The 13,867-nt window shown below is 42.0% G+C and overlaps 1 protein-coding gene across 1 annotated transcript in view; it reads right to left on the bottom strand.

The window, feature by feature from the left end:
* SGK1 (serum/glucocorticoid regulated kinase 1) overlaps nucleotides 1-9,369 on the bottom strand; it is an 82,537-nt gene extending 73,168 nt beyond the window's left edge. The window contains exon 1 of the mRNA XM_050892999.1: nucleotides 9,301-9,369. Coding sequence (XP_050748956.1) covers nucleotides 9,301-9,369 — 69 coding nt within the window. The remainder of the gene's footprint in view (nucleotides 1-9,300) is intronic.
* Between the last annotated feature and the right edge of the window lie 4,498 nt (nucleotides 9,370-13,867).

Genomic DNA, 13,867 nt, shown 5'->3' with positions numbered 1-13,867 from the left:
AGGAACTGACTGAAGCAAGACAGTCTAGCAAATCTCTAACAAAAACAGAGCAGGAAATAAAATAAAAGATATCTTTCCCATCTGTAGTTGCAAAAACCCCCAACTCTCTCCCAGTCAGCCATATAAAAAATAATTTTGATAGGAACAATAGCCAGTGTTTTTCACTATATTATTTATGTTCATGAAGCCTCTACTGAGGTTTGAACCTGAATTGTTTAGGTGGTGTACAAACTCAGTCTCTTTTTCTCTACCCTGAAGAGCTTGCAATCTAGACAGTTGGCCAAAGGATGCCTGTTAGGATAGCTGAGGTGGCTTCCCAGAGTCAAACACTTCCCCATAGTCAGAGCTGCAATGAGAAGTCTGTTCTCCTGAGTACTCCTTTAGCATCCAGTATTGGTGCAAGGTAGCCCCTTAAAAATGCCACCTGAAAAGGTCCCAGCCCACTGGGATGCTGGAAGAGTGCTGCTGTGGGTAGGTAAGAGTGGAGCCCACGGGCATGTTCCAGTCCCATATCACATCTGTAGGCAGCTGGCAGTGGAGTAGCAGATGCAGGGTTCCCCCTCCTCCTAAAGGTAGGGTTCCCTACCTTTTAGGGTAGACTTTGAATGTTTTGAGGAAAGCTCTGATGCGACTACCTAACTGACAGGCACTTTCAACATGCGTAGTCCTCCGGATCTTTTCAGAAGACAACTGAACACCCACTGCATGCTTTGTACAGTGTACAAATATACATGGCCCTGAAAAGCACAAGCAAGTAGGTTGTTGGCATCTGAACAAGTAGCCCCTTTGCTACTGAGCTGCAGCATCTGACCGCATGCACGGCTCCTCCTGTACTGGAGCTGGGAAGTAAAATAGGTTACCGCTGGTGGTGGTGCACGTCAAATGAATGTCTGCCCTTACCTACAGTAAAAAGAGGCAGCCCCCGCCCAGTGCACAGCTCACCATCTGTGCTTCGGATGTTATGCAGAAGTGTGCATTTTCAGGGGGTTGCCTGTGGGAGACACAAGAGCAGTGAAATAAACACGGGGTTACGGAGCACAGCAGGCTCCAGTCTCAGGCTGTCACCTCTTCAGCCATTTCCTGATGCAACGCAGTATGGGAACAGGCTTTGGCCATGCTGGAAAACACTTCTAATACAAACATGCCCCTTGGCAGTCTTGACTTTATAGAGCAGGCAGAATCTCTCTTTGTCATGCTTTTTTCTTCAGCAATTTCTTAATGAGCTGAGTAGACTGGAAATAATAGCTTTTCAAGCTTAACACAGTATCTAGCATCTTCTGGTGCCACTGCCAGGTGAGCAACACTGTATCAGGCACTTCTTCTGACCATTTGGAAAAAAAAAAAAATTATTTTGGTGCTTGTGTCATTAAGCTGCTTAACACTCCTGAATAACTTCCAGCCACAGCAAACCGTAGCAGATGTTTGCTGCTGCTGTTTCAAGAAAAGCAAAGATCTTCTTTTTTTTTAGTGAGGGAAAGTTACAGTAAGGGTCAGGAAAAAAGAGTAACTTCTGACTTAGTTACCTATTTTTTCTCTGTCCACTTATCTGTGAAATGGGAATGATTTTTCTACTTCATCAGGATATTTTGAGACTTGGTTAATTGCTTGTAAGATGATTTGGAAATCTGTCAGTGCAGAGTCTTCAATAAACATTAAAATTTATTGCTCTCGGAGTTATTAATTGTTTTCTTACTCTCAATATTTAATCGTCTTGCTGTAAAAGCAACTGTTTTAAATAACAACCACCAACAATTATTTCATGATAACATACTATTTAGAAAAAGCCTTCTGTGTTATTGATTTGATTTTGCAAGCCTCTTTTGTGGTTTTAGATCTTTCTTGTTTTTCCATTGCTTTAGCATCTCCATTTACATGTTTTTCTGCAGAGATGGTTGCTGTTCTTCTGTTTTCTCCTTCTCTACATCAGCCAATTTGTTAGAAGGATATAAGCTTTCCCCTTGCTTTCAATTCTCTGATTCCTTTCTCCATGGACACAACCCTTGACCTCCCCTGAGCTTGTAACCCTCATCAAAACCATGTCTTTAATTAGTAGATAGGGTAATATATACACCGAGTTGCTCCAAATTCTTAGTCCTTGCCAGCCCATGCAGACCATATTTATCACTCTCCCCATTCGGCGGAGGAATCACATTGATTTTTCAGCAGACACAGCTGTCTGTTTCTCAGTGTCTCAGTTTGCATCACCTCTTCCCACACAGCCAAGGGTGTCCAAAACCCTTTGCACTGTTGTTCTTGCTGGCAGTTTCTTGCATCACGATGTTTTTCAGACAATTTGGATGTTCAGACTGAGGGTAAATGATACTGAGGCTGCTGAGCTGAGTTATGATAGCAGTGACATCATTGTGTTTGAGGTAGGATTGCTCTAAGAATTTAACTCCAGACTCTGTGGCCTCTAAAACAGTGTTAATATGCACTTGGCAGAAGACTCAGAGATCTCATGGCTGGCCCTTCCCCAAACAGAAGCCATGCTCAACTCTGAAGGCATGTAATGAAGAGAGACCGAAGCACTATTCAGGCTCAAGCAATATCTAATCTGATCTTGAAAGGAATGAGCCAGAGCAGGCTCTCAAAGGAACCTCCCCCCCATTGCTATCTCATTAGTGATGGTGGATAACAAGGACGTGAAAGTGGTAGAACAGCTGTGAGTGGGTCTGGAAAGATCCAGTCAGATTCTGAAATTAAAAAAAAAAGGAAAAAAGAAGTCTGTTTCTCAGAAGGATTGATCTGAGATAAAAGTAAATCTTAAGATGAATTCTGTGGTCTGCGTTTTCCCCGAGGAGAGTGATGTACAGCATGGGAGAAAAAGCCTTATGGGACTATGTGTACAGTAACAAAACTTACCACATCTGAAGAGAGAGCAAATTTTTATTAAAGAGTTCAATAGAAAATGAGATAACATGCAACACACATTTACCAGTATGCCAAACATGCCTGATTTCTTCCTTTGATGAGGCAAATGTGGATAATCTAATCCATATGGTCTTTGGTAACTCAGTAAGACAGCGATAATACATGGGAATTAATTAGTTAAAATGGAAAATAAGAGTACTCTTACAAAAATAATTATGAGAGAAAGGAACTAGCTAAAAGTGTATTGACAAGAGGAAGCTTAGTACTGGAGTTGGATTTGATACAGAACCTAGGCTTGTGCTCATAAAATTTGCCAGTGACACACACAGGAGACCTGCTCAGCAGCAGAAGACCAGAGTGGGAGGAGAGGAGTGGGATGGAGGTTAGAAGTGTGAAGTGGACTCCATGAGAAACAACAGCGCAAGAGGAATATATGGATGCTTTGGCAACCCCAAGGAGATCTCCAGGCCAGCAAATGTGACAGCTGCCTCTGTGCTAGGGTGACTGGGGAATGGAAAGGCTATCCTAAAAGAAGAGTCTCAAAGAAGTTGGCTTATTTAGCCTAGCCAAATATCGCTGAGAGAAGAAATGCTCTCTATAAATACACCAGTGGTTGTACACAGGAGGGAAGGGCAAGAGCTATTTAAGTTGTTGCTTTATGTTGGTACAAGAGCAAATGGGAATAAATTGGTCATGTGTAAAATTAGGCTGAAAATGAGAGGAGAATTTCTAAATTTTCAAGCAGGGTGATTTTCTCAAAAGTGAAAGAGACCTGGGCAATTTCAAGCAGCAGCTTGACAAATTTGTGGTAGGAATTATGAGGCATGTTTAGGAAAAGAGATCAAGCTTAAAGAGTCTGGACGTGCCTTCTAGTCTTACATTTTTATGAAAGAGGAAGGAAGAGGTTAGGGAAGGGAGAAAGGAATAAGAAGACTTTCCTCTCTCTTGTTCTTTTTTCTTTCTTTTCTTTTCTCTCATTCTGCCATCATTCCTCCATCCTTCCTTATTTCTTTTCTTTTTTTTTCATTTTATTCCAAGCTCTTATACTTAAGTTTGAACAGCACTCTCATATTTTAGGTTTGAACAAGGGACTCACAGATGTTTTCTTGTCTAGACATTGCCAGTTTTGCCTCATGAATCTTCTTCTGTATGCTAGCTGAGAAGCAAAATATTAGCAGTGATCCCAACCCAAAGCACACCTTGGTTTAATGGGAAAACAGAGGAAAACAAAGTTCTTTATGGAAAACCAGTACTTGGGCCTTACACAGTCTCTCATCAGCTCTCATATTTCTTCCCTTCTGTTTAATTAATAGGCTTTTTTGGAAAAGGATTGATAGACAGAAGGTGAGAAAATTATTGGTCAGCTCCATGAGTGTCCATAGCACGTTTGAAGCCTGACTGAGATATAGGGTCGCCTTCATCTTAGTTGCATTAAAGCCCCGTGGCAGTTGTGGTCTGCAACACTCGAGTTATAGTCTGATAAAGGCATTTGGGGTTGTGCTGGGCAAGGTTGGTTGCTTACAGCTTTGGCTGATGCCAAGGAAAGCCACGGATGCTTAGCACCTCTCCACACAGAAGTGGGATAGGAAACAAGTCTCTACTGCAGTAAAACTCTGTCTTGCTTGCAGTCAGCCAGGATCCCTGTCTCTGGAAATCAATTTTAAAATTTATGTGCTTTTGTGACATTGGCCCAAGCAGCTAAGAAAAGCATATAAAGCTGGCATTTTCCTAAGGTACAGTCAGCTTTGGCTCTCACTTACTTTCTTCTAGGTAAGCTCCCAATTACCCTAAAAAAAAGGTAACTCCAGTGCTGAAATGGACTTCTAGACATGTAAAAGAGGCAGAGCAGAGAGCAGCTTCCCCCCAGCACAATCTACCAGAGGGAACAGAATCTGTAGGTCAGCTGGAAATACTGATTTCAAGGGCTTTCTGTATCACTACATTACTGTAATCCTAAAAATGGTATTCAGGTAATTCTGCAGTCCCCTCAGCTGCTCATTGCCTTGAGCTCTAATGCAGGCTGAGCTGTCATCTTCATGCATGATGATGTTTATGAGTTAGCCTCTTCAGCTTGTATATGGAGAAAGGTGCTGGTGGGTAGTGCCATAAAATATCAGCCTCGAAAGGAGAAGGGCATGGTTTCCACAAACTACATATTTGGAAAAACTGCATGGAAACAAAGACAGGGATTTTCTCTTCCTTCTTGTGCATTCACTTTAGCTTGACCTAAATTGCTAATTAATGTAAATTTTCTCAGTGAAAAAGGATTATGGATATTCTTTCCCTTATCAGGTTTCAGACTAGCAAATCCTTAATCCCTGCAATAAACTTCCTCTCTAAGACATGCCCTGTTTCTTTTTTTTTCCTTTTATGGAAGACAGCTATTTCTTTTCCCATTTATCAGTCATTTATCTTCTTCACATTCTGAATAAATTTGTACTTGGTCTTGGTCCAGACCTAAGAGGATAATGAATTTCCATGTTCACTGAGGTTACCATATCATCAGCCAGTGTTTAAGTGGCATAGGCAGTTCATCATTCGTCCTGCTTTAACCGTGTTGGTTGTTGTGTTATATGACATGGTATGTTATTTCAAGATGAGGGAGATCATATATTGCAAAATGTTATCCAAAAGTCTTTATAAGGGAAGCAAATGCAGCAGAAGGCGGCAGTGCAAATACCACAAACCCCCACTTCCCAAAACCATCTGGCAGGGATGGCAGTAGGTGGCAATGAAAGGCCCCTCTGCCCTGGGATATCCTGTTGGCTGAACAGCAATTGCATATTTGCAGGTTTACCACGTTCAGTGATCTTTTGAATCAGTACGGTCCAGTTCTGTGGGTAATCCTGCACAGCTCTGAAGGATGAGACCTGTGAGCCCTTCACAACAGAGGGATGTGACTTCTGCCAATTAACAAAACCTTTTAATGGAGCTTTGGGAAAGTCAAAATGCTGCTAGTATATGAAAAAGAGAGATTTCCCAGCCATTTGTGGCCAAACCAAGTCAATGGGCTATTTATATTGGTACCCAGTACGCAACATCAGTGGACAGGGAAAGAGATGGTAACAAAAATGAAGGTAATTATATACAATGAGATGATAAGGTCTTTTAATCTCCCAGCCTTGTCAGAAGGTGATCCTTTTACACCATGACCTAAGATTATGTCAATAATGGTTTTTACAATTTATCTTCATTGGCATAACTTCAGATTTCCTCCTTATGCCTATATATGTCCCATCTTCTTCTCTCCCCTTCTTTTTTTAGATTTGTGTCATCATTAACTAAAAAACAATATTTAATTATTAAAATATCATCCTGATCCTGTTACACCTCTTGCAATGAAAAAAGGCAGGCATTGTAAATCATTTGATTTTCTTCCAAACTGTGCAGGTTTTAAGTGGATGAAGTCCCTATCTGTTCCAACCCTGCCAGCAGTGAGTGCTACAGGGTATTCTGCAAAACCAATAGTTTGTGTTTTCCCTTTTATTTCAATTAAGTGTTCTGCCTTTTAATTTCAGCCTTTCCTTCCTGTTCTCTGACCTCCGGACATGATTAGCCCATACCCTGAATCATCTGACACAGCAGGCAGCATCCCAGAGGGTCAGTGCTTTGTCATCAGAGAATAAGCCAGGCTTAAAAAAAAAATCTGGTCCTCAAATTCAAGTCAATGTTTGAATGCACTTTCAGCCTAGCCTAAATCCATAGAGCTCTGCCAGTCCTTTCTGCACTCTTGACCAGAGCAACAAAGAGGATTGCAATTTAATGAAAACATAAGGCTCAATGGAAAGTGAAAACAATGAAGATACATCTGGTACTTTCTTCCAAAAAAATCTAACCGAGTTGAAAAAATAGTAGCATTTCCTGAAATTTGGGGTGTTCTAATCTAGACTGATATGGATTTTTTAGAATTAGATTTGGAAAGCACCTGTGCTAGAAACGTGAGCTTTTTGAGGAGACAGACACAGTGATTTCAAACTGGAGAGATCGGAGTCCCATGCCTTGTTTCATCATAGACCCTGTTGGTGATCTGGGAGAAGCCTATGCAGTACCCAGACAACAAATCTCCTTCTCTGGGTTTCAGTCACCTGTCAGTAAAGTGCAGATAGCAATACCTCTCCCTGCAGTCAGGTCTGCTAGGGGTGCAGCTAGACTAGGGGTGCACCCTTGCAGCTAGGCTCTGCAGGGCAAGACCTGCCTCTCACTCTGAATGTAGGATGCATCCAGTAGGTTCCTGGTGTTGGTTATGGTGTGCTGGTGCTGCAGTGATACAAACTGTCAAACAATAACAATGCACACTAGACTCAAATCAAGAAACCTAGCAGCTATGCTTCTGTATGCGTAGGATTTTGGTGATTGTTCAGCCAGAGTGTCCAGAGCATTGGTAGGGAACCAAATTGACTGTCTTTAACCATGTTTCCCCATCCTCCCAGTAGCTAAATGCAGCATGTCACCAGTCCAGCAAATGCAAGATATATTGCTGGGAGCCAGCAACACATTATGAACATGTAGCTTTTCTTGTTTGTACATGTTTCAAGCACTGACGTAGGAACAATGTGGTTAATGTCTGAATGCAGATGATTTTCTGGGAGGAAGATAATGGGGGTAAGAGAAACGTCAATGAACACATATATCTATTGACAGAAATGTATAGGGAGGGAATTTCCTTCCTTTGTGTCTCTAAAACTGGTTTTACTGATTTCATCTATCTTCATCACAATAGCAAAAAGGCAACATCTGATAAAATGAAAGCCCTCAGAAACTAAAAATGGCTATTTGTCCTGATCCACTGTCCAGGACTGTATCACTATGCCAGTTTCTTCAAATATGACTACAATTAACAATCTTTTCCAATGACAAATTCACTGATCATCAGTATAGCTCTGAAAAAAAAAATTTCCCTGCTTCTAGAACAAAATGATGTAGAGGCTTCCAGTGATAACTTGTCTTAGCTCTAAACAGAGACAGAAAACAAGTGCCAATAATTAACCTCATACAGGAACTGCAAGTTATTTTGTTTCCTCTTTAAGAATACATTTATATTAAAACCTTTGAGCGATTTTGAAAAACAGATAAACCTTTCTGGTGAGCTGAATATCAAACATACGTGTGCCAATAGCAATATACTTAAATGAGAAGCAGCTTGCGATGAGAACCATTTTTGGGGGCTGAGTTTACGTGGTGTTTGGGCTATCTGTCTGAGGCTTCCACAAACCACCTTGGAAACAACAAATGTCAGCAAACACTGCACTTTTTTCTTCCGAGTGACCCTGCTAGTATTTTCCAGGTCTGCCCTTAAATCTGGCATCTCGGTGCCCCAAAGGGGTTGACCCTGGCTTTCAAATTAGTAGCTGGTGTAGGCTTCACTTTCTTTGCCTGAAGGGTTAAATGGACTGACCATATTCTTGGCATAACGAGAGAATGAATGGGGATGAATGAATGAATGAACTAACGAGTGAATGGAGCAGCTTATCTGCTCCTACTCCAGTCTGTTTAAAGAGAGGGTTGTCGTTTTAATCATTCAGGAAATCCTTTCCATAGGGGAGTCCCTGCTACCAATCTCTTTCTGATGCTTTGCTTCTCCTGTCTGGGTCTACCCAGACATACTCAGAATACCTGTCCTGCTGTCACATGGAAATGTCTTTGTTGCTCAAGTTAAATAGAGAGTGTGCAGCACCATCACTATAAAAGAGCCAAAGAAACAGAAAGGACTTAACTAAAGTGATGAGATAGAGCGTTATACTTACTTACTTAAGGAAATCAGCAGTCAAATATAATACATAGCAGATCTTTTCTAAATCCTGACATGTCTGCCCAAGTTGAAGAATATAAAAGAAAACCAAATCCAGGTGTACCTCAGTCTTATTCTTTTCTCCTGCATTAATTGTGATTAGAGGCAAATTACAAGCTGTGAAATATTTCGCTGAGCTCACAAGCAACTCTTTGTTCTCTTTTTTCCCCCCTTGCGAGATGATGAATGGAGGTGGGTAATGCTGCACTTCAGGCAAGTGAATGAAAGGTGTGGAGGGAGTCATACCCCTAGGTGGATGTGGAGGAGGGAGTCAGAGACAAGCTGCAACAACCCTGCACTCTACTTTGGAGTGTATTATCTCAGTCTGAATAGCTGGTTGTATTGCGTCAAGTCCTGTGGTCAGCTGTGATGACTGAGATATACATTCCACAGCAAAGACTGCTGATGTAATGCCTTTCGGTCCCCCCATCCCCGTCCCCCCTCCCCAGCTCCCCTTTGCCTACGGTGCTATTGCCCTTGGTGTTCGGTAGAACTGCCCATGCCACGGGCTCGTTACAGTAAGAGATTGATATTAAAACACCTTCCTTCTTCAATGACTTTCTCTCTGCTCTAGCACATTAACAAATACTGCAACAAGAAAAAAAAGAAAGTGAAAAGAAAGAATTAAAGGAAAATCTTACCCTCTTTTTAAAAAACTGAAAGGCTGAGCACTTCTTGACTGGAAATCCATTCATGTCTTTGTTGACCATTTTCCACAGTGAAGGGTACACAGTGATAGATCCAGCGTGGCACTTGCTTAGTGCATCCGTTTTCTTCTGTATCCCTTCAGTTAATGAAGACAGAGCAGGACGGGAGACTCACCGGCACGGCTCGGGCAGCTGTCCTTTACACATTCATCCTGCTGCACCAGCTACTGCAGCAGCAGCAGCAAGCAGCAGCCTTTTCCAGCTTTCAGATGCAGCACGCTATTAGCTTCTTAAAAACATCCCCTAAATACACACACTCCTACAAAACCCTGTGACAGCTTTCAGATCACAGGCAGCAGATCTCAGGCTAAGTGGGTCTCACATAAACCCAGGTCCTTTCATCCTGTGGGTGCTACTGGTACCTCACACTATATAAGCAGCAAGGCTACTGTGCTCAATTTGCTATTCTTCTTCTTCAGGTGGTGTGATTCACTGCTGTTTGAGATGAGAGCTGGTTTTGATTGTGCAAATTCCAGTGGGAGCTGCAGTTCGGCAACAGCGCAGAGAGAGAGAGAGAGAGAGAGATGCACAGACAGAGCAGCTGAACACAAATAACCATACAAAGGATAGGAGGAAGGCTCAGGGAAAGAAGTGCTGAAAGGCAATATGTTTCCCTTGGGAGAGTGACAGGGATAGCTCTCATTTTATATGTGGACAGTTTGTGAGTAAAAAGAAAAGAGACACAGGTCAATTAAAAAATGTTTTTCTTATGTTGCTCTCCTTGCAACGATTTAGACAGTGGTACTTTGGAAAAAAGCCCATCCGATGATCAGTGCAACACTGGGTTATGTGACAGGACATGTTGTAGACAGAGAAGCGCTGGAGCTTCATTGTGAAGTTCAATGAGCTTAAAGGAAACCAGCAGTTCCTAATAAAGTACATTTACCACATGTGATGCAGATAAATGTAAACCAAGCAGCCACAGACAAATTTGTTCAGATATTTCTGTGGAAACATAGATATATAGCTTTTAAAACCAGAAGGGCTGTTTCATTACAGAAAAATAGGGCTGAAAGGAATCTTGAAAGGACACCTTGTTTAACCTCCTTTTTATTAAGTTCAGTTGAGTTAAATTTCACCAAGTCCAGTGAATCTAATAACATGTGTTTAACTAAACTGTAAAATATCTTTTAATTAAGCTATATTTTCCAGCAAGGTCTGGAAAATAAAATAGAGACTTCATCACTTCCTCTCATCCTATGTTACAGGTTAATAAACCTCAGTTTCAAGAAAGGACCTTATTTCTAATATTGATCTGGCTTCTGGTTCTAGCCATAGCTTCCTGTGCAGCCTTTCTCTATGAGATTGGTCAGCCCTGTAGTACAAAGTACGTTTGAGGATACTGGTCTACTTTAAATCAGTTGCTTCTTAAGCATCTCTATGGTTAGGTAAATAGCCTGAGCATTTCACATTTTTCAGTGGAAGCCATTTTCACTAGTTCTTGAAGATATTCTGTCACTCTTCCCTGTCCCTTTCATCCCTTTTTTTGAAGATCCTTGAAAAATAAGAGCACCTACATTGTATATCCTACCCCACCACAGGTTTCTCCTTATTGCATGTAGAGGTGAAACTATGAACTTACACCTACCGCTATGGCTATTCCCCAGAGAATCCCACTGGTCTTCTGACCCGCGCACCTCACTGAGACCCCACGTCGAGGCACTTGCAGGCTATGACCTTTTTTCAAGTCAGTAACATGTATTTCCCCACTTTCTACCTCACCCTCATTAACTGTTTGTAAACAATTTAATTTGGCTGCATTCATATTAGACTTGGAATTTCTTAAGGAAATAATTCTATAAGTAAGTGTCATGTCATTCATTCAAAACCTCCTTTCCCCTTGCCTTGCCTTGCCTTGCCTTGCCTTGCCTTCCCTTCCCTTCCCTTCCCTTCCTTGTCCTGTCCTGTCCTGTCCTGTTCCATCCTGTTCCATCCTGTTCTGTCCTGTTCCTGTCTTTCTCTTTGTCTTTAATTGCAGCAGTTGCAGTGGTTACAATAAGACTTTGATAGAGAAATATTTCTTGGGTCCAGGATGAAAATTCTGGTCAAAACTGCGGGGGGAAGGTACAGCCCCATCCTGGGTCAGAAATCAGAATACTCCCTTGGGAAGCTACAAGTTCAAGGTCCAAGCAGCACAAAAGACATAATTTTGAGTTTGGGTGCTCTTACAGGACTGTCCAAAGCAGTGGGCTGAAGAGCCAATATGTCATCAGAATTGTTCCACTTTGTATAACTAATTGTCACTGGAGCAAGGAGAGAGGGAATTTTCTGCTCTGCTCCTCTGTGTGGGGCTGATTTCACCAAGGAGCAATTCAGCCCAGCCTCTGAAAACTGACCAGCGATTCAGGGTGCCCAGCTAGAGGCACATTGAAGAGATTTTCAGAAAATCTGGAATTCTCAACATGCCTCATCCAGGCCTCCCTGAACTGAGCACCCCGCCTCCACCCCACAGCCCATCCCTCAGTCTCTAGCCATTTGGGAAAAATCTCTCATTAATCCTCTCCTGCGCTTTAGAGCTGTCAGAACTATATTCTGGTGCATATAGATAGAGAAGTAGATAATGGTGAGTGTCCAATTTTTACTGGTGGCATCTCCCAGTACTCTATTCTGAACACGACATGCTCTGTCGGCTAATCTGATATGCAAGGATACTATTGTTGAAAAATGGCTTTCACTCAGGCAAACCAGGCAGCTTGCTGTGCACGTACGTTTATTTTTGAGATCTTTGATCTATTCAGCCACAGCTTTGATCTGTCTCTCAGCCTCAGATATTTCTCCTGAGGGCTCAGCACTATCTTCTCTTTCACAAAAGCATTTGTGTTGCCTCTACCTCCTCCGTAAGATTTCCAGTCTGCTGGCTGAAAAACCGTTCTCCTTCCAGCCTTCTAAACCTGGCACCCTGCATGCTGCTGGTGGTGGCGGCTGCCCCTGTGAATATATCTCATGGGTCCTGGTGCCAGGGCCTTGGCCTCCGGACCTTTTTTGCCATTTATTTTATTTGGGTGTTGGCCTCTTTTCAGCTGGACAAACTATGCGCTTAATATAAGCATATTCCTATTAGAGAGAAAAAACTCCAACAGCTTTTAAAGTAGCCTGATAGTTTTAAAGTACTGTAGGAGTTGTTTTTTTGAGGCAGGTGTGTTACTGGGAGGGGAATGAGCTAGGACACTATCCTTGCATCACGCAGAGCCCTCCTGGCCTCTCCAGGATATCCATATTTTGATAACAATTCTTCTCAGCTGAAATCCTGTTGGCTCTGTGGCCTCAAAGGATTTTATTTGCAAACTTTTTTACCACAGATATCAGAAGTGTGACTCAATGGCTGCAGAGCTTATATCTAGCACAGGAGATCAAAAGTCTTAAAGAGGAGCAAAAGGGGAACACCACATATCTGTTTTTACACCAGTAGACAAAGATTTAAAGCCAGAGAGATTTTCCTAAGAAAAAGTGTTCCACTTTATTATGGTGCCAAAAGCATGGCTTCATAATTAAACCTGAAATAAGCGTAAAACTCCACGTTCACTGCATTTAACTGCAATCAAAAGACATAAAAATTGAGTAGGAAAATAAGAACTTGAGCCAAGCCAACCCCCTCAGCAGTGCTTTATTGTGACTGTCATGAAACACCAAGGGCTTTCATCAACTTGGTGGCCTGCCAGATGTACCAAGCACTTTAAACAAGTCCTACAGGTACTTCGTGCTTTAACGGCCTTTAGCAGTTTCCATTAAACTGTCATATACTCACCCAATGATAAAATAAGTTTTTTATTAGTGCAGTCAGGAAAGAAATGCACAGATATTCTAGCTGCAAAATTTTGGAGAGCTGCAAAACACACAGTAGTATTTGAATCCATGTGAGGCAGCCCCACAGGAGAACATGGAGGTTTTTTAATCGCAGATCTTGAAGGAGTAGTATAAACTTAGATTAACATAGTATGCAGAGGGGACTAAGCATGGACCAGAACTCTCATTCTGCCATGCCTTTTACAAACACAGCATCCCAATAATTGGCCTTGCCTTTAAACGCTTACAAGTGCAATGTAAAAGGTAACTGGTGGTAAATCAGTCCAGGGTATATCAGGGAACAAGTAAATTATACTGAGGAGTTTGATCAGCTACAGGCTTAACAGCCTAAATATTCTTCTTCTCCCCCTGCCTAAGAAGAATGTTCAATGTGAAGTCTTAGGTTTTAGTATCACAGCCCTTCGTGTGGTTCCCTTTGCTGTGCTTTCAAAGTTGCCTACATCTCTGTCATGGGCCAAAACCACGTGTTGCAGATCATTTCTAGTATCTTGCCAGTTATGGGTTCTTATGCAGCTGCTCAGTGAGTGAGTGCTCCTCCCCTCCCTTCCTTTGTGGGCAGGGAAAGGTGGATAGCTTCCAGCAACTATGGCTCTGATATTTTACCCTGGTATCCAACAATGAAGGACACAGCTCGTTTCATGGAGTACCCCTGGAACAGCTCAGAGAATAAGAATGAAAACTGAAGAGAGAAGAATGA

The sequence above is a fragment of the Gymnogyps californianus genome, chromosome 3, assembly GCF_018139145.2.
Source record: "Gymnogyps californianus isolate 813 chromosome 3, ASM1813914v2, whole genome shotgun sequence".
In the NCBI taxonomy this organism is placed as follows: Eukaryota; Metazoa; Chordata; class Aves; order Accipitriformes; family Cathartidae; genus Gymnogyps; species Gymnogyps californianus.
Note: the sequence above shows the minus strand (reverse complement) of the source record. Positions and strands in the feature narration are given on the sequence as shown.